The sequence below is a fragment of the Mus musculus genome, chromosome 6, assembly GCF_000001635.26.
Source record: "Mus musculus strain C57BL/6J chromosome 6, GRCm38.p6 C57BL/6J".
NCBI classification, from domain to species: domain Eukaryota; kingdom Metazoa; phylum Chordata; class Mammalia; order Rodentia; family Muridae; genus Mus; species Mus musculus.
Genome location: NC_000072.6, coordinates 47,079,082 through 47,098,976, shown reverse-complemented (window position 1 = coordinate 47,098,976; position 19,895 = coordinate 47,079,082). Strand labels below are relative to the sequence as shown.

The 19,895-nt window shown below is 41.7% G+C and overlaps 1 protein-coding gene across 2 annotated transcripts in view; it reads right to left on the bottom strand.

The window, feature by feature from the left end:
- The window catches only part of Cntnap2 (contactin associated protein-like 2), a 2,241,333-nt gene that overhangs the window by 202,417 nt on the left and 2,019,021 nt on the right, over window positions 1–19,895 (bottom strand). For both annotated transcript variants that reach the window (NM_001004357.2, XM_006506483.4), the window contains one exon: window positions 3,228–3,467. In NM_001004357.2, coding sequence (NP_001004357.2) covers window positions 3,228–3,467 — 240 coding nt within the window. The remainder of the gene's footprint in view (window positions 1–3,227; window positions 3,468–19,895) is intronic.

Here is a 19,895-nt window from a genome sequence, read left to right as displayed (position 1 = left end):
ATTCTCAATAGAGGAATCTTGAATGGCCAAGAAGCACTTAAAGAAATGGTCAGCGTCCTTAGTCATCAAGGAAATACAAATCAAAGCAACCCTGAGATTCTACCTTATACTGATCAGAATGGCTAAGATCAAAAATTCAAGTGACAGCACATGCTGGCAAGGATGTGAAGAAAGGGGAACAATCCTCCATTGCTAGTGGGATTGCAAACTTGTAGAACCACTCTGGGAATCAATCTTGTGGTTTCTTAGAAAAATGGAAATAGTTCTACCTGAAGACCCAGCTATACCTCTATTGGGCATATATTCAAAAGATGCTCCACCATACCACAAGGACATGTGCTCCACTATGTTCATAGCAGCTTTATTCACAATAACCAGAAACTGGAAACAACCCAAATGCCCCTCAACTGAAGAATGGATACAGAAAATGTGGTTTCTTTATACAATGGAACACTATTCAGCTATTAAAAACAAGGATATCATGAAATTTGCAGGCAAAGGCATGGAACTAACACAGACCCAAAAGGACATGCATAGTATATACTCACTAATAAGTGGATATTAGCCATAAGGTACAGAATACCTATGACACAAGGGAGAACAAAATAGTCATAGGAGGCAGAGGGAGAGAGGGAAGAAGATGGGAGAGGGGAGGGAAAAGGGAGTGGGGGGCATGATCAGGTGTGTGGAGAGACAGGAGAGAGACACAGAGGCCACGAGAATGAATGGAAATCTGCAGCTGCCAGGAGTGGGTGGGGTGGGGGGAATCTTTAAGAAGACCCAGAGAACTGAGATGGTAGATGCTCTCAGGAGTCAATAACAACTGGGCCCCCTAGCAACTGGGTGATCTTAGCCAAGATGCTTACCAGTGGGGAAATGGAACCTGAGGAGATTACCCAGCAGGACTTCCCAGTAGAGGGATAAGGATACCAACTCACTCACAAAACTTTTGACACAAAATTTGTTTTGTCTAAAAGAAATGCAGGGACAAATATGGTGCAGAGATGTAGGAATGGCCAACCAATAACTGGCCAAATTTTAAACACACACCATGGGCAAACACCAGTCCCTGACATTATTAATAATATTCTGTTATGCTTATAGACAGGAGCATAACTGTCCTCTGAGAGATTCTACCCAGCAGCTGACTGAAACAGTTGCAGATACACACAATCAAACATTGAATGGAGGTCAGGGACTCTTATGGAAGAGTTGGGGGGAAAGATTGAAGGCCCTGAAGGGGATAGGAACCCCACAGGATGACCAACAAAGACAACTAACCAGACCTTTGGGAGCAACCAGAGACTGATCCACCAACCAAAGACACACAGGGGCTTACATGAGGCCTTTGTCACATATGTAGCAGACATGCAGCTCAGTCTCCACGTGGGCCCCCTAACAACTGGAGCAGAGGCTCTCCCTAAAGCTGTACCCTCTGTGTGGTATCTGTTTCCCAACAGGGCTACCTTGTCTGGCCTCGGTGAGAGAAGATGCACCTACCCCAGCAGAGACTTGATGAGCCATGGTTGCAGGGGATATTTGGGGGTGGTGGTGGTGGTGGTGGTGTATCCTCTCAATGGAGAAGGGGATGAGGGATGGGTCTTTCTGGAGGCACCAGATGGAGGCAGCATTTGATGTAAATTAATTGATTAAAAAGAAAAAAAAGGACATGAAATGTAGGGAAGGACAGTGTAAGGATGAAGTGGGGGTGGTAAAAGGGGTGAGGGATGGTAAGAGAGGGTGAGGGTGCCAATACTCAGAATATACTACCTATGTGTGAAACTATCAAAGAACACATTTAATAAAGGATATAAAAGGATGCCTTCAAATGACTGGAAAGACGATTCAGTGGGTAGGGCACTAGCTATACAAGTGAGGACCCTAGTCTTGATTCTCAGAACCCATGTAAAGTTGGTAGCAGTAGCTTATGTCTGTAATCCCAGCATGGTGATGCTGAGATGGGATGTGAAGACAGGATACTCCCAAGAATCTCTTGGGCTAACCAGGTCTATGTAGTGGTGAACAATAAGAGATACTATCTCAAAGAAAAGGCAAGGCAGAGACTGACACCTGTGGATGTCTTCTGACCTTTACATAAGTGTACATCTTAATTTAACACTCCTCATGCCCAGGTCTAAAAGAGAGGTTTATGTACTTCAAGACTGACTAGACTTCCAAGGATCCACAAGTGACCCCCCCATTCTTCCAGAAACTGTCTCTTTATGAGTATATTTATGAGTATAAAATTCAGAGAGGCTTTAGGGATGGTAATATTTCTGAATTTCTACTTTTATTGAGAGTTCCTACATTTTATTGGAATCTATTGACACACTATCATGAGTCAGGACAACTCATTGATTAATCTGTGATTATTTTTTACTACTTCAGAGCATGTTACTACATTGCACAATAGCAAAGATATTTGACAGGAATAAGAAGAATCATTATAAAGGATGGACCATGTAGAGACTGCCATATCCAGGGATCCACCCCATAATCAGCATCCAAACGCTGACACCATTGCATACACTAGCAAGATTTTATCGAAAGGACCCAGATGTAGCTGTCTCTTGTGAGACTATGCCGGGGCCTAGCAAACACGGAAGTGGATGCTCACAGTCAGCTAATGGATGGATCACAGGGCTCCCAATGGAGGAGCTAGAGAAAGTACCCAAGGAGCTAAAGGGATCTGCAACCCTATAGGTGGAACAACATTATGAACTAACCAGTACCCCGGAGCTCTTGACTCTAGCTGCATATGTATCAAAAGATGGCCTAGTTGGCCATCACTGGAAAGAGAGGCCCATTGGACACGCAAACTTTATATGCCCCAGTACAGGGGAACGCCAGGGCCAAAAAGGGGGAGTGGGTGGGTAGGGGAGTGGGGGTGGGTGGGTATGGGGGACTTTTGGTATAGCATTGGAAATGTAAATGAGCTAAATATCTAATAAAAAATGGAAAAAAAAAGAAGAATCATTATACATGTGAAACCATCCCGTGTTCACTTAATATAAAAAGAGCCTGAGATTACTACATCAATTTGTTGGTGTAAGCACTCAGTTGACAAGCTGTTCTTCTGATTCTGGATAGCAACGAGGTTCAAAGGAGTCAGGTACTTTGCCCAGCATCCCACGGGGAATAAGCCATCAACCAAGAACAATTCTGACTCTTGCATCTTTTGTCTGACTACCGTTTGAAGGTAGAAGGCTAGGCATACTTGCCCTTACCTGTGGGCTTGACCAGAACAGCTAGGAAGTCAGTGGTGAGGGAGCTGACATAGAGGAGGATGCAGGGTGCCTTGGTAGTGCTGAAGCTAAAGTGGATCTGCTCCTGGGCCAGATCTGGAGCCAAGTGCTGCTGCTGGTCTGCAGAATTCTCGGCCCTGCTGCCTGTGTCTCTGGCAGTGACCGCTGGGGCCTGGAAGTTATAGCGCAGCCACATGCCTTCTTCAAAAAAGGCACCAACATCTGTAGAGAAGGAAGGACAAATTTGAAAAATGATGAGAGAGGCCTGAGTCCTATGCTAGCTCTGCTTGGAATTTGGGTGAACCGTTGTTATTGATACAAATACTCTATTGAAAATAAAGCATGTACCAGAACAAGGAAACCTGTAAGATTAGGACAAAAATAGGGGTAAAAAACTTAATATGGGAGGTGCATGTCTTTAATCCCAGCACTCAGGAAGCCAAGGTTGGAAGAATTCCTATTCAAGGCCAACCTGGGCTGCATAGGAAGACCTTGCCTAGAAACAAAAACAAAACAAGGAATTAAAGTCAATGAACAAAGATCATATTAGAAAAATAAATAATATATAATATGCCATGGCTTTCTGGCTAAAGAGACTACTGAAAATAAAGGCAGAATTATAACACAAACTTAACTGAAGAAGCCCATAGGGACTAGATTTGATTTGAACATTCAAACAGCAAAGCCCTTGATAAGCTCTAACACTTGAGAAGTTTTGAGGGTTTCAAATCACAAGATAGGACATTAGAGAGACCTGGTTTCAAATTGAGCTCTGTGGTTCCTGATCTGCCTTATTGGAACTTAACCAACCTCCACAGGCCATGGTATTTCATCTTTGAAGGTGATAGTAATTAGTACTCAATATACAGGACCTATCAGCATTACTATCCTTATCACTAAGAAATTATTAGAAAGATTGCTGGCTCTTTATGAGTCAGCCCTTTCCTACAGCCTAATCTGAGCTAGTTTCTTTGTAACCGCTTCCTGGCAGGGAAGTCATTCTGTGGACTTCCCTACTCTCTGCTAACCACCATCTTGAAATCACCGGAAGTCACCTGAAGACTGAGTTACCCTACTTCACGGCCACTGTTTCTAGCTCTCTTCATACCTCATCCCTGAAGTATTTTTCAAACCTCATTGTCAATGCACCCCATCATCCTTGCAGCACTTGACACCCAGCTAAATTAATGCCATGCAGAATATATTCCATAACACACTATTCCATGCTGCAATTAATAGGATATGACAAGTTTTTAAAAAGTTATTTGTAGATATAATGTTTATATGAATTGTATGGGGATATGTTTCTGTCCTTCCTTACCTGTCTAAGGTACATTCTTATTGGTTAAAATAAAAACCCTAAGATCTATAGCAAAAGGTAAAATAGAAGGTGGCACATCCAGGAGCCCTTGGAAAGAGTGAGGCAGGGAGATGTGCCACTGAATTGCAGGGGAAATCCAATGTATAAAACTGAGGAGAAGTAACCAGCCATGTGGCAGAACTTCAATTACTTTAAATAGGATATTTGAGTTACAAGCTAGTTGGGAACAAGCCTAACTTAAGGCCAAAAGCATTGGAAATAAAAATAATCTTCCTTGCCATTATTTGGGAGCTGGGGCAGGCATAGAAAAGGCTGAATGGTTACAATTATTATTTTTGTTTTCTGAGACAGGCTGCTCTCAAACTCGCCACCTTCCTGCTTTAGCTCACAAGTACTAGGATTAAAAGCCTGTATCAACACACATCATAGTATGTATGTATGTATGTATGTATGTATGTATGTATGTATGTATGTATGTATGTATTATGTGTATGAGCGTGTGTATGTGTGTGCATATCTTATGTGCCACAGTACATATGTAGAGATCAGAGGACAACTTGTGGTTTTTTCTTCTCCCATATGGGTCTCTAGGCAGAACTCAGGCCATTAGGCTTGTTGGCAAACAGTTTACTGCTGAGCCATCTTGCCAGTCCCAGCACTGTAGTTTTTAGCAACATACTTTCATCTTGGGAATTGGCATTTATTACTTCTGAAAAAGTTATTATAGAAGAGTGGAGTCAGATACCCCGGAAGGACTTTCAGTCTTGTCAAATGCACTGATTTGGGTCAATGGCTTGAATCTATGTTTTCTTCTTTGTGAACTGGGTCCTGGTAGGTAGCTCTGAGGATTAAGCAGCTATGTATGTGTGACACAGTGCCTGGTGCCTGGAAATAATAGTGTTTAGTAGAAACTGTAGTTTTAAGACTGCCTACTACTGTCTGTTATGGGTGGCTGATGTCTCCTCTAACCTTTACCTCTGACCATTGCACAAATGCCACAGTCCAGTGTCAGCCCATATGGGGTACTGCTTCAGATCTCAGTAATTCTCACTCAACTGTGATGAACAGACTCTAGATTCTCACCACAGGAAGCAGTATTTTTTTTTCCTTGAATTTTTGCCACAAGGACATTTGCAAGTGGGTGTGTTTGCATTGCCAAGGTGATGGGAGGGATACTGATGGCATCCAGTAGACATAAAATGATAGCAATGTACAAGGACATCTTACAGCTAAGGATGGCCTTAGTTAAAATGCCAAAGGTATCCTTATTTAGAGACACAGGAAGGAAGAAACTTTATCCATGCTAACTACTACGTGCTTACTGGGATGTATAGATGAGTAAATGCAGTCCCTGTCCCTGGGGACCTTCCTGCATGACAGTGTCATATGTGTGGGAAGAGACACTTTCATTCTTAGCACAATCTGGTGAGAGTGACAATGCTTATGGAAGGTGTGAGGTGAGGACCTCGCCTTACCGCTTAGTTTAGAATCTCATTGTCCCAACAGACACCTATTGAGTACTGACTGTATACCATGGATGATGTTGGACACTGAACTCTTGTTCCCGAGGAGGATTTGGATAAATAGGCAAGTAGAATCTGCGTGGATCCAGGCTGGGTTCCAGGATGATGTATACAGGGTCCCTGGAACAGTAACAACTGCTCTATGTCTAGGGCCAAGGAAGACTTCCTGTGGGAAAATGCACTGAAGCTTGACTCCCAAGGACCAGAGATGATAGAAATGTAAAGGTGGGATCACAATGCTTCTAGAATGGATAACAGCATGGAGAAATTGCAGTGGTCTGAGAGCCTGCATGTCAAAGCATCATACCCACCCATCAGAATCAACGTATCTCTCATGTATCTGTGGTTCCCTCGAGCCTTCCAAAGCTTCCAGCCTGTTTTAGGATGGGCATTGGAGTACAAGGAAAGATCAACCTCTGGAGTCCAGAATCTCTGGAACAGATAGATGCTCCTAGGAGATGCCTCTGGAACCAACCATGTTTAATAAAACAGGGGAAAATGGGATGTGCTGCCTGGAACAAATGCCTTGAGAGGTTCTCTTTGCAATAGAGAGCTTTGTCAGAGAGTGGAGGCATCCAATGAGAACAGGCTCTGGTCTGTGGGAGAGAAGAGGGCAATAAAGATGAATAGGATGGAAGACAGAAGCCTCAATTGCAGGCAAGTGGGCTGGAGAGGAGGCTATGCTGCCAAAGATAAACATGCCAGTTTTTTGCAATTCAAGGCTGTAGGCTTGGGAGGGAGGGTCTGGGCAGCAGAGGCCAGTCATACTGGGAAAGCCACTGTTGCCCTTAACCTACACATGCAGCAATCTCTTTGAAAAAGTTGAACATCTGTGTGCCAGGCTCTCCAAAGCATCATTTTCCCAGAACTAGAACTGAAAGTCGACATTGAGCAGTGCTAGACCCCTGACATTTCTCTGATTACCTTCATTAGAACCTGTTAAAATGCTGGCTCCCCAGTGTGGGGTCCAGAGTCAGTCAAACTCAGAGGTTCTGACTCAGTGGACCTAGGCAATCAACGCTTACAATATGCACACAGCACGTAAGATCCACGGAGTAGAAGATGAGTGAGGAATGTACTGGATGGAGCAGGTAGCTGAGTGGTATGTCTGGTTGATGTTATACATTTATCAGCTAGCCTGAAAATAGCATCCCACAGTAGATCATGAAGGGAAAGTCAGAAATCTAAAAAACCTTACATAAACAATCTGAAAACATGCCTCAGAGAATTCTTTTGTATATTTTAGAGTCATCCTTTAAAAGCTTTATGGATTCATGTCAGCTTTGGAGGAAGGAACAAACCAGGCTTAAATGTGTTATCCTGAAACCACATCATAAACCAACTGTTTGACTGAGGCCCCAGAGCCATGTAAATCATTTAAGGTTCCAAGTAGCAGATTTACTGCTGTCATTTCATTGTTTCAGATTGGTTTAAGAAAATGCCAAATCGGGATACATTATTATATCTTAAGTAACATCTCCATCCCTTCTGAAAAATACATAAAAGAGGCCTAATTTAATAATGCCCAAATAACACAATTTCCTTCATTAAATTCTATTGATTTAGAATGCTTGGTTCAAATATCTCTTCTCTCTCTCTCTCTCTCTCTCTCTCTCTCTCTCTCTCTCTCTCTCTCTCTCTCTCTCTCCTCTCTCTCTCTCTCTCTCTCTCTCCCTGCCCCTGTGTGGATATGTGCGTACTGTGGCAGTTTTACATATGTCATAAAACAATGTTTGATGCTGTCCATGCCTTCTACCTTGTTTGAGACAGAGTTTTTTGCTCACACTTGCATGCGTTGGGCTAGTTGGCCTGTGAGCTTTAGCTCATCACCTTTCCTCAGCCTATCTCCTACTAGGGCTGCCTGCATTGGGATTAAAGGGCATGTGTCCTTCTGTATTTGGCTTTGATATGAGTTCTGAGGGTGTGAACTCAGGTAAACAAGCTTGCATGGCAAGAGCTTTATATATTGAGTCATCTCTTTAGCCGTGTTTCTAGTCTTTATATTATAATTATTTATTTGAGTAGAAAAGTGGCCGAGTTTAGATAGGAGTATTCTAGTATGGATTATGAATGATAGCTTTTGATTTATGTCACATTTCTCAAGATTTGAACAGACTGCGCTGTCATAGGATGACTCTGGACAGTAATGGTTCTGAGAAGACCTTGCATTCACTATTTCTTGGTCTTCAACACAGATCATATGTAAATTATGCCCGTGTAGGAAAAAAAAAACTTTTCAAATTTTTGAAATAAAATCCACAAATCATTCCTCTCAGAATAATACCATAAAGAGATTCATCCCCTGTCGTAAAAACCAAATCCCCAAGGCTTACAGTGTGTGCGAGGGAAGCCCCACACTCCCCAATCAGCCCCCCTCCATAATTAAATTACCTCTCATTTTTTTCTCCTTCCCCAACTTTAATAATTCCATCCCCTTTGTTTTTTTACGTAGGGGCTATTTTGTAACCCATATTTCAAAGACTGACAAGATTCTCTTGTTCTCTAACATCCCCGAGGGGCCAGAACTGAAAATTCCCAATTCGCAAATGGGTTCTTTCCCTAAAGTTTATTTTAAAGTCAGTAACTTGCAGTCTGAAAATATTTCCTTGTAGGAATGAGGAATTGAGTGATGGCTGGTTTGCGGGAGAATGCACAAATGCTGAGCTGCTCAGCTCAGGATGTGTAATAAAAGATAATTGAAGAGTGCCACTGTGTATTGGTAATTAAAACAGAAAAACATCAACATAAGATGAGAAGGCTTATTTTTCATCTGAACTCCGGGGAACAGTGCCCACAAGGATTTCATCTAATACATCCTTTGGAGTGCTGGTCAGGTTAGAATGATTGGCTCAGTGGGAGGGAGAAACCCTATTAGTACTTCTACCTATTCCCATGGTATAAATACTGCTTGCTGTCTTGCTTGATTTCAAAGCTGTTGCTGTCTGTGCACAGTTCACTGTCTCACAGGACATCACTAAGTAAGAAGTCAAGAAAAGAGCTCTCCAACACTCCAGGCTGCTTCCAGCCCTTGAGATCTTTCTTTTGTCTCATTCCTGTTTATTTTGGGGGCTGAGGATCAAACCCATACCTTACATCCTGATCCTTCCAGTACGTGATTTCTTTCCACATACAGTTACTGCCAAGCAAACCATGCTTATTGTGCTCCCTGGTGCTGTTATCCATCTTTTAAGTTTGACTCCTCCTTCTGGTACCCTGAAACCCTTTTCTAAACCTCTTTCCAAATCCTGGAATTCTGGGAACTCTGTGAAGCTTCTGTTCAAATCAAGTAACAGTGGAGGCATGGGCCTGACCAGGGTGCTCAGGGTCCTCAGAACCTGTCCTGGCTGAAGGTCATTGCCCATAATTGTCACTCTTATTATCTGCTTTGTTATTAGTCATCTAGTTAAAGACCTTGGTGACTCTTAGGAGCTCCAGTGCTAGATCCCTCTGTTCACTGTGCTTCGGCGGCATTGGATTCTTATCTTTTCTCTCCTTCTGGGCACTTTGCACATCAAAGCTCTGTCTAAGCTTGTTTCCCATCATCCCTCAGAGGCTCTGCTATCCTGAATCACAACTAGTTTCTCTCCTGGCTTTACACTGGCAAAAACGGCTTTATTTCCCCAAGCATGCCACTCAATTTCCCTCCTGAATGTTTGTTATTCTGTTTGTTTGATGTTTTCCTCAATTCTTTATAAACATTTTGGACCAACAACATTGGATGTGGGACAGGCGAATATGCTCACCTCTGCTAGTTCTGTGTCCTCAAGAGGATATGTATTTATTGTAACCAATTTACCACCACTCTCTCTAAAAGACCGGTCACTTCCCGGTCAGTTTCTGTGTAATAAGTTTTATGTGTTTGAATCTGTACAAAAGGGGGAAAATGCCAAAGAAAAAATCTCTCAAGTTGAACCTGAATGGTTCACTTTCCCTGTGAGACACAAGTACCATGCACATTAAACACATCAGTGGGCTGTGACTAGGCTGTGTAGGAGCCAGGGGGCCTTCTTGGTAGAAATTTAAGAGCAACGGCACCAAACAACTCTAATGAGTGTCCTACAGGAAGACAGTCTGCATCTCGAATCTCCAAGGTCATGCTCCTGCAGCTTTGTTGGAATCTATTATCAGTATAGTCAGCGATCAAGCTGTATAAAGGTTTTACTACAGAAAACCTCATTGCAGAAATCTAATCATGGATTCATGAAGAACTAGTGGAGACAGAAATCATACAATGTGGGTTCCAGGCTTTGTCTTGATCACAACTAACTGTATGACCTTCGTCAGGCAATCACTGGATTGTTGTAAGTTCTAAGTCATTCTCTTCTTAAAGCTACTGGTTCTTGAATCTATGTCTGCCTCTGGTTAGCATGGAGTCTTTTTCACATATTCTTTGAAATATTTAGAAAGTGTATTTCATGACCTGTGAGATTAAGAAGGAAATAAATAGTGGTTAAATTAACCACCAAAGGCAGGTAAGATTTAACTGGGGCTGGGTTAGGAGAAACATTCCAGGGATAGCAGTGAACATGGTAAAAGCCTGAGGAAGGAACAGGCATTGAGAATCCATGCAGAGAAAGTCAGAGTGGTTTAAAGTGTAGGGCAGGTGGGTAGAAATAGGGCTAGACAGACAGGCAGGTGTGGTTAGTGCTTAGGACCTAACATAGAAAGCAAGGCTAAGTCTTGAAGGGTCCAAAGCAAAAGAAACAAGTCGCTGAAAGGCCATTGTGAATGGGTACAGTGGCTTTTTCCTGTAAACCTAGTGCTTGGGAGACTAAGGCAGGAGGATTTCTGTTAATTTGAGAGCAGCTTGAGCAACATTTTAACAAGTTAAAATTAGTTAAAATGAGTTGCCCAGCAAGATACTTTGTCAAAAACAAAACAAAGCTAACAATCCACCATAGCTGTCTGCCTTTTGGTGACTGGGCTGAAGGAAGGGGAGAGGGATATAACAGACCACTGTATAGGACAGAAAAAAATTACAATGATGGTTTGGACTATCAGAATAAAAAGATGTTACGGGCAATACGAAAAGCCTTTGGTACTTGTTAAGAGTAAAGGAAATGGGGCTGGAGGGATGGATCAGTGGGTAAAGTACTTGCTGGGTAAAATCTCTTGAACATGAACACCCAGAACCCACATAAAAGGCTACTCACAGAAAAAAAAAATGCATGAGCAATTGTGGGTATAGGAATATGTTGGTATCCATTCATCTTAGAACAGGTTGAGCTTTGGTTTTGAGTCAGGAAGCTGGGGATATCCAACAGACCTGGGCTAGAAAACGTAAATCTTAGAATTGTTATAGATGGTATTGAACACCAGGAACATACCATGGAGTCTCTTAGGGGAAGTGTGTTTCAAGTGAGAAGAAAGGGAGGTTTAGAGCATCCTCAGGAGTCACTGAAAGAAGACACAGACTTTGTAGAAGAGGGGAGGGGAGGAAGGACACAGAAAGATATGAAAAATTAGAATTCTCTTCAGAAATTAAGTCATATTTCTGTCAGAGAGAAAATTCCTAGAGACCCCCTCTCCTCTGCATTCTCTCTATCTAAGGCAATGCTTTAGTCTTCTTCCATTTGCTGAGGTAATGTCTCCTTGGCTGAGATCATTATGAGTATATCAGATACCAAAGGAAAGGGTCATGTCTACCCTGGGACACTCTTTAGTTGTCCTTTGGGATTTATCTGAAAGGCTTTTCCTTGTCAGTTTGCATGCCATCTTTATCTTCAGCTTATCACTACAGTGGTGGTACTTTGAGGTCTTCCTTGCCGCCTTCTGTCTTACTCTAAATCCACACCTTGTCTCTGTTGCTTCAAACCTTCAACCTCAACTGATAGAGCAGAGCCTTGCTCATCATCTCCTGCCATAGAGCAGAGCCCTCCATCTCCTGCCATAAAGTGGAGCTTGCCATCTGCCACTTTCAGTTCCTGCAAGGCCTTTCCTTTCTGCTTTTTCCAGTTTGGTGGATGATACCTGAGTGATCACTCACAGGCAAAAGTCCCAGGTGACTCCATGCTCTGGAATCTATTCTCTCTTTGCTGTCCCTCTGTAGTACATCTGGTTCAGTTATTCTGGTCTCACCTTGACAATTATAATGAATCCTCAAGAGGTGTCCTCTAGAGACTTACATTCTTCACATTCTTCATTCCTAAGTTGAAAACTGATTTCTCTCTTTAGAATTTTATGTACTGGTGAGGAGGGTTGTCACTAGTAACATATAAGGTTCAAAAGTATAAAAGCAATGATTTCATCATTTCTCTAAAATGTTTCTTGAGAAGACTTTGGAAGCCTGCATTGCGCCACATGCTGACTATTTGCAAATGACTACATGCCCTTCTTTATCCAGCTTTCATGTCCATCCGTCTGCACTCTGTATATGTGCTAGCCACATGGGTTACTTGAATGGCCCACTTCCTTTTTCTTTCAATCTTCTGCCTGCTCTGATAGTGTTCTGCTACTCCTTGATTCAGCATACAATCTGTATTTTCCCCCAGATGCCCCATGTAGTGGACTGAGCTCCTCCCTTGGTGTCCCTAGTATCAAGTTCTAACTCTACTCCAGCAGGTCTAACCTGGTCTATGTTTAGTTTAGAAACCATTTTATAGAATTGTACTAGATGTACGTCGGCCCATGGTGATAGCAAAAGCAACATCAAGTGGAGTTTCCCTAAAGGAGCTCACAGTTGGCTGGAGGTGAGCAAACACATCCCACAGCGTGGTGTGAGATCCACAGTCACAGAGCAGGGAGGAATAAGGGAAGAGAGTGCTCTGTCTGCGGGCAGCTTTGGGAATGTCCCAAGGCTTCACCAAGAAAGTGATTTCTGAGTCAGTTCTGACAAATGATTAAGTTTTTTCCAATCAGGTGGATGAGGGTATTGTCAGCTTGGAAATAGCGCACAAAGAAGCATGGAGGAGTGTGAAAGATAAAGAAAGGTTCAGAGCATGAGCAAACAGCAGAGCTGCAAACCACGAAAAGCATCTGGTGTGAACTCCCATGTAGACATGCTTTTTGTGCACTTGTGTAAAGCCTGTCCTTGTGTTATGCAGATGTTGATTTCTCTGCCCTCATATCTTGTTTCAATCCATGTCATTGTAATGCTTATACCAAGAATCTCCTGGTCTCAAGTTTGTATGAACAATTCTTACCATTTATTCTCTGCCTTGTCAATGCAAGCTGATCACCTAATGCTTACACAGGAGAGAGGAGAGGGCAGGGCTTCCTTCAGTCAAGGGAATGAGAGAAAGGAAGAGAGATTCAGACTGAGTCATGTGGAAGAAGGAGCCATGAGAGTTCAGAAGGAGAATGGGAGGCCCTAAATGATAAGTATCATGGGATGTTGGCTGGGAGGTAGCTGGATTAGTTTAGGGGATTGATATAGAACAATTGACTGCCCAAGTATTGAGGTGAAGCTTGAAAATAAATCGTGGCCTCTCTATGTTATTATTGGGAATTAGCTAGGATAAAGAAATACAGTAGCTATAGTAATTTACAGCTTACATTTATATTAAAATTAAAATTTACACTCCCATAATTCTGAGTCAGTTGGTCTAAGGAAGTGCTGAGCATTGGCCAGCTTTGACTAGTCTTCATGGCAACTACTGTACAATCTGGGCTGGGAACTGCTGCTGCAGATAACTGTTTGATTAGATCTTTTAGGGAGTGCTATGGAAAAATGGTATCAATACCGTGGAAACTTTTGAAATCCTTTAGTTTAAATTTAAAAGAAAGAGTTTTAATTATTCATTTTTATTCATTGTATGTGTGTGCCTATATGAGTTTATGTGCACCCATGTATGTGCAGGCTCCTTCAGTGGGATTGTACATTTCCCTGGAACTGGAGTTACAGGGATTTGTGAGATGCCGGATGTGAGAGCTAGGAATTAAACTTGGGTCCTCTGGAAGAGCAGTACATGCCCTTAACCACTGAGTCACTGTTCCAGCCACTTAGTTTTAATTTTTTTAGAAGAATGATACATATTGAATGCTTTCTTATATAAAATAGCTTTTAAAGTAAGAAAAAAAAATCCTACATTCTCCAAATCTAGATTCTTTAGTTTCACCTCTCCCTCTTCCTCATCCTGTCCTCTGCTGCTTCTCTTCTTTTGTGTGGCGCTAGGTCTGAAAGCTGGGGCTGGAATATACTAGACAAGTGCTCTACCACTGAGCTGTGCACTCATACCTAAGATTCTTTAACTTTTAACATTTTTATCACAATTTCCCTCTCTCTATTACTACATACAGTATATTTGATAATGTAAAAACTTAATTGTAAATATTTAAAATGTAATATTTATAGAACAGAATATGTAGGCATTCAGAATTAAAATAATATTGACTTCAATATTATATATAGAATCCTTGAATAATGTAAAAACAAGTTGGAGTCATAAAAATCAAGGTTAACACACTATTGTATTGTTTCTAGAAAAATATTAACAAATACAAATATTTGCATGTATACATATTTTTGAAAACTACTTTTAGTATATGAAGAAACTCTATCTTGATCAAGCATGGCAAATATGGCTCAGGCAGGCCTTATCCTTCTCCCCCATTCCTCTTGCCTTGCTAAAAACCATTAGATTGCATTCTTCTTCTTTTTTTTAATGTCAAGGCTTAATCATTTTTTATTGGATATCTAATTTATTTACATTTCAGATGTTATCCTCTTCCCCAGTTTCCCCTTTGGAAACCTTCTATCCTATCCCTTCTCCCCCTGCTTCTATGAGGGGGCTCCCTAACCCATCCAACCACTCCTGCCTTCACGCCCTTGAATTCCCCTACACTGGGGCATCAAGCCTTCTCAGGACCAAGGGTCTCTCTTCTCATTGATGCCCAACAAGGCCATCCTTTGCTACCTATGCAGCTATAGTCATGGGCCCCTCCATGTATACTCTTTAGTTGGTGGTTTAGTCCCTGGGGGTTCTGGGGGGGGGGTCTGGTTGGTTGATATTGTTGTTCTTCTATGGGGTTGCAAACCTCTTCAGCTCCTTCAGTCCTTTCTCTAACTTCTCCATTGGGGATCCCATGTTCAGTCCCATGGTTGACTGCGAGCATCTGCTTCTGTATTTGTCAGGCTCTGACAGAGCCTCTGAAGAGACAGCTATATCCGGGTCCTGTCAGTAAACACTTTTTGGCATCTTCAATAGTGTCTGGGTTTGGTGTATGTATATGGGATGGATCCCCAGGTGAGCAGTCTCTGGATGGCCTTCCATTCTTAAAGCTAGTCTCCAAGGTCCTTTCCCTTATTTGGCCAATTCCTCCTCCCGAGGCTGACCACAAGGTCCAGCTATCAAAGTACTGAACTCCAGCAATCAAAAGTCCCTTTGGCTCACCCAATTAAAATTAAATACCTCATCCTAACACAGGGTTTCTTCCTTCTTTGTTTTTTTTTTTTAACCTTTATAAATCATTATGCTTTTTGCCTATGGGCCACATCTGTCTCTTTTCTATCCAGAGGCAGTCCCTTTTTAACTCTAGAACAAATACCCCTTCTCTGTCTCCCTCATTCCTTTCCCCTCCTCTTTCATCCTCTATCTCCTGTCTTTGTTTCTTATTCCCTGCCCTTTGTCCCTCTGGGGCAAATAAGCTATCCTTTGTGCTGAGAACTTGGCCTTGGGATGTCCTGAGCTGAAACTGTTCCCTTTCAGAAAAATATATGTACATATAATGTATATTCATATGTATAACACACACACACACACACACACACAGAGTCTTTTGAATAAACTGGCAACATGGAGGTCCTGCTAGGTAGGGCTCAGGCAGTGGACTCTGAATGCTTTGCTCAAGGCTCTGACTTCTTATTAGGTATAAGAGTATAAAGGGAAAAAATGCCTTATAATCTCAGCCAGCCTTCAGCCTCAGAAGACATTCAGTAAATATTTGCTGAGGCGAGCTGAGTGAAATGTTGTTTTTATAGCAATGGTGTTTTCTTCAACTTGTTGGTCCACACTGACTTTTCACAGCTGAGAATTTTCAGTAGTTCTCCCTTTGCAAAGTGGCCTTAAGAGCAGTGTCAGCCTGTCCACTCATGCATCATTCATTAAAGAGGAGTCCATTCAGGAAAATGCTCTAAGATGATTTTACAGTGGTAGACCCAAAGGAGTAGAAAGTTCAGTTTAACAGATGTTTTCACCGCTGTCTTTCTCTCCTGTGCTGGCTTAGTTGGCAGAACTTACATAAACAAGGTTAGTCCTTCCTGTAACAAGTAAAGTCGTTCCAATCTGGTCTCTGCCTAATTTTACATCTGCATTGCTAACTTCATGGTTTTCTAAGAGGCTACTGCTTTTTAGGAATTATTTATTCATTTGTGGAGTATTTAATGAGGTAATTTGTGCCTATTCCACATACCAGATGGGCTGCCTCTATGCCCTATGCTTAACTCAGAATACATTTTCTTTCTTTCTTAGCTGATCTAACAGAGTCAGAGTGGTTGACCATTGTATTTACCCTGTTGCTGTGACAAAATAATCCGACAAAAGAAACTTAAGGATCAAGTATCATGCTATTCTGTCTCTTATTTTCATTGATGTTATTGATTAAGCATTTTGATTTGGGCTGTCTTTCAACAACAACAAAAAACCTTCCATCATTTCTGGGGGACATGCCTCATCTCTATTGGCAATTTCACAGGTAACCACAGTGGCAACCTCACCCTTTGCATGGAAAATGGACGCATGTACACAGTTTTGATGTCTGCATGATCTGAAGAAATTCTCTGGACCTGTTCTTTGAATAACCATATTTTGTGCTATAAGCACTCCACTGCATGTAACTCAAGAGGCTGTATATTTCCCACTATAGATACCAGAATTCTCACCAGGTTTTCAAACTTTTGTAAAAATGTTATTTCCTGAGTACCACTTCTGAAGGCAGCAGTGTAAGAAGACAGACCCGTGAGCACTTGTCTCTGCCTGTTAGGAGCTGGCCTAATTCTGAGGCTGCACATCCCCTGGTCGACCTTCCTTTCTTGTTGTTGATGACAGTCCTAGCTTTGCTTTGTATTGGATATTCTTGTTTGAAATGAACTAGAAATATAATTCAGCTGAAGGCTTTTCTCACATTAAGCTACAATTGGTAATTTACATACATATCTGCAAAAGGCTAGAGGCTCCTTGAGTTAAAACACTGAATTTCACTCAGCTTGTATTTCCAACAAAACCCCTGATACATACTAGGTACTTGACATATACTTCCTTTTTTGAGGTTTATTTTTATGTTAATTATATAGGTGTTTTTATTTATGTGTACGTTTGGGCACGTGTGCAGTGCTTGTGGAAGTCAGAAGAAGGTGTCAGATACCCTGGGACTAGATGTCAATTGTCAGCCACCATGTGGGTGCTGGGAATGGAACCTGGACTCTCAGGAAGAGAAGTCAGCACCCTTAAACTGCTGAGCCATCTCGCAATCCCCTGATGTATACTTCTTGAATGGATGAATGCTAATTAATGATGTCATGGATCTATCTCCCCACACTCACATATTTTAATAGTTATTTCACCTTTTTCTCTCCTCAGAAACAGTATCTTGTTGACATGTTTCTATCATTAAGGAAAGATTCATCTAAAATGAATCAAGATATAATGAAGCTGGGCATAGTTTAGTGGTGTACCTTTAACCCAGAACTTGTGAGGCTGAGGCAGGTGGATCTCTGTGAGTTTGAGACCATTCTTGTCTACATAGTGAGTTTCAGGACAGCCAGAGTTGCATACTGTGCCTGTTATCTAAAAAAAAAGGGAAAAGTATAATAGGATATCAGTATGTTTGTGGAAAAAGAAGTTCAGGATTATGAATTATCCAGAGTTCCTGAAAATGAGATTTTCAAGGAAGTTATTATGTTTTGCCTTTTGGTGGAAGAAAGAGAAAAAGAAGTAAAATATGAGAAGAGGAGAGAGGGAAATGGAGGCAGTGACCTTGGGTCACCATGTCTCTGTATTATTGCACATGACCTAGACAACTGGCTCTTTGAGCCTGTGACACAGTGAGATACCTCTCGTCATTGCTACATATGATGCATGTGCACTTTATCTGGGGAAATGAATATCATAGGGTGTTGGGTCTCGGTCAGACCCTATTTTTCTTATGCTCCAAATGAAAACGATGTTTTAAAGTGAGGAGACAGCTTCAATTATAAAACTGACAACAAAAATTCTACTTTAATGTTTTTCTTCTATTATGGTTTTTCCCGATTTTAGATTCTTCTTTTTGTACCACATCTATAGAAAATGGATAGATGAATTCATTATTATGTGAAATAAATTTATTCTTCCACAGGAGATATTAAAAACACTTACAAAAGGCTTTCTATATGGATCTATAACTGTCTCCACTGACATGAAGTAATCTCAAAATAGTTCTCTGGGAAATGTGAGATTTCCAGACAGCTTGAGTATCTATCCTCCCTTCTTGAACTTACATGTATATTCACACACACACACACACACACACACACACACACACACACACACACTGGAATACCTCCACATGGTTTTCAGGAAACCTTTGTTAGTGATATGCCATGCTTGGCATGCAGGAGAGTTTGCTCTCTGACCTGTAGTTTGACATCATGGAAACTGATCTAAAACAACTTCCAGGATCCAGAGGCTGAAGCAGGGAAGGTCTGCATGACATGCCGCATAGCTGGCTAAATCTTCACAGGGCAGCGGCATTTTAGATGAGAAAAAATAGTCTTTGAAAGCCCTTGCTCTTTCCAGCACTCAAAGCCACAGTCAGATTTCTGGTATTGCACAGCTTCGATCTTCTGTTTCACCTATAAATGGGCTTCTCCCAAGTGACTCACTTGCCTTTTCTGCATGTGACATCTCCCACAGAGGGCTCCTATACAAGAGGGATGTTGAAATACTCTTCATCTTAAACATGGCTACCCTATGAAGGTAATGTGTTCATTAAGATGCAGCTAGAAAGGAGATAGCTCAGTGGGTAGAGAATTTATCAGGCAAGTCCAAGGAGCCAAGTTTATTCCCCAGCAACTACAGACAAAAGAAAACCAGAAGACATGTAGTACACTTGTCATCTCAGTACTGGGTGCACAGTGAGTGAAAGGCAGATTCCTGGGCCTCTGTGGGAGCCAAACCAGCAAGCCCCATGTCCCAACAAGAGTCAAAAAAAATAAAGTTGATGGCTCCTGAGGAACCATCAAGGTTAACTTTGGTACCTACTCCCTGACAGAGTGATATATATATATAGAGAGAAACTGGTAGAATTGTAAGATAGAGTTGTAACACACACCTGAAAGTTCCTATGCCTAACAAAAAACCTACTGAAAAGATGACCAAGGGAGTACCTAGGAGTAAGAACACAGTGTCCTTGAAAACCTATTATGGTATGCTGCCTCTTGAGAGGACATTTATGGTCACAGTTCCCACAGACACAGAGCAGGGATGAAGTACTTTCAGGGTGGAAGATTTTAAAAGACTGTGGCAGACATTTAACCATCTCTACTTCAAGAAAAATGTCCCAGGAAAGTACCCAGAGAAAGAGTGATTTTGAAGCATTTTGGACAGTTAGTAATGGATATTAAACTTAAGTGGAGCATGGATCTGGGGTGAGTTATAGGGAGGACTTGGGGGTGAATCTTACCAAAATGCATTACATGCACATATGCAATTCTCAATCAATAAAATAAAGCAAGTTTAAAATTACCAGTCACATGCTCTCAATCACTATAGACCTTTCTGAAGTATTGTTTACTTCCTGGATCATGCCCTCTTGTCAAACTTCTCACCTGGAAAAGTGAGCAGGAGCTTCAACAAGAACAGAGAGAGACTGTGGTCTACTTCAGGGCTG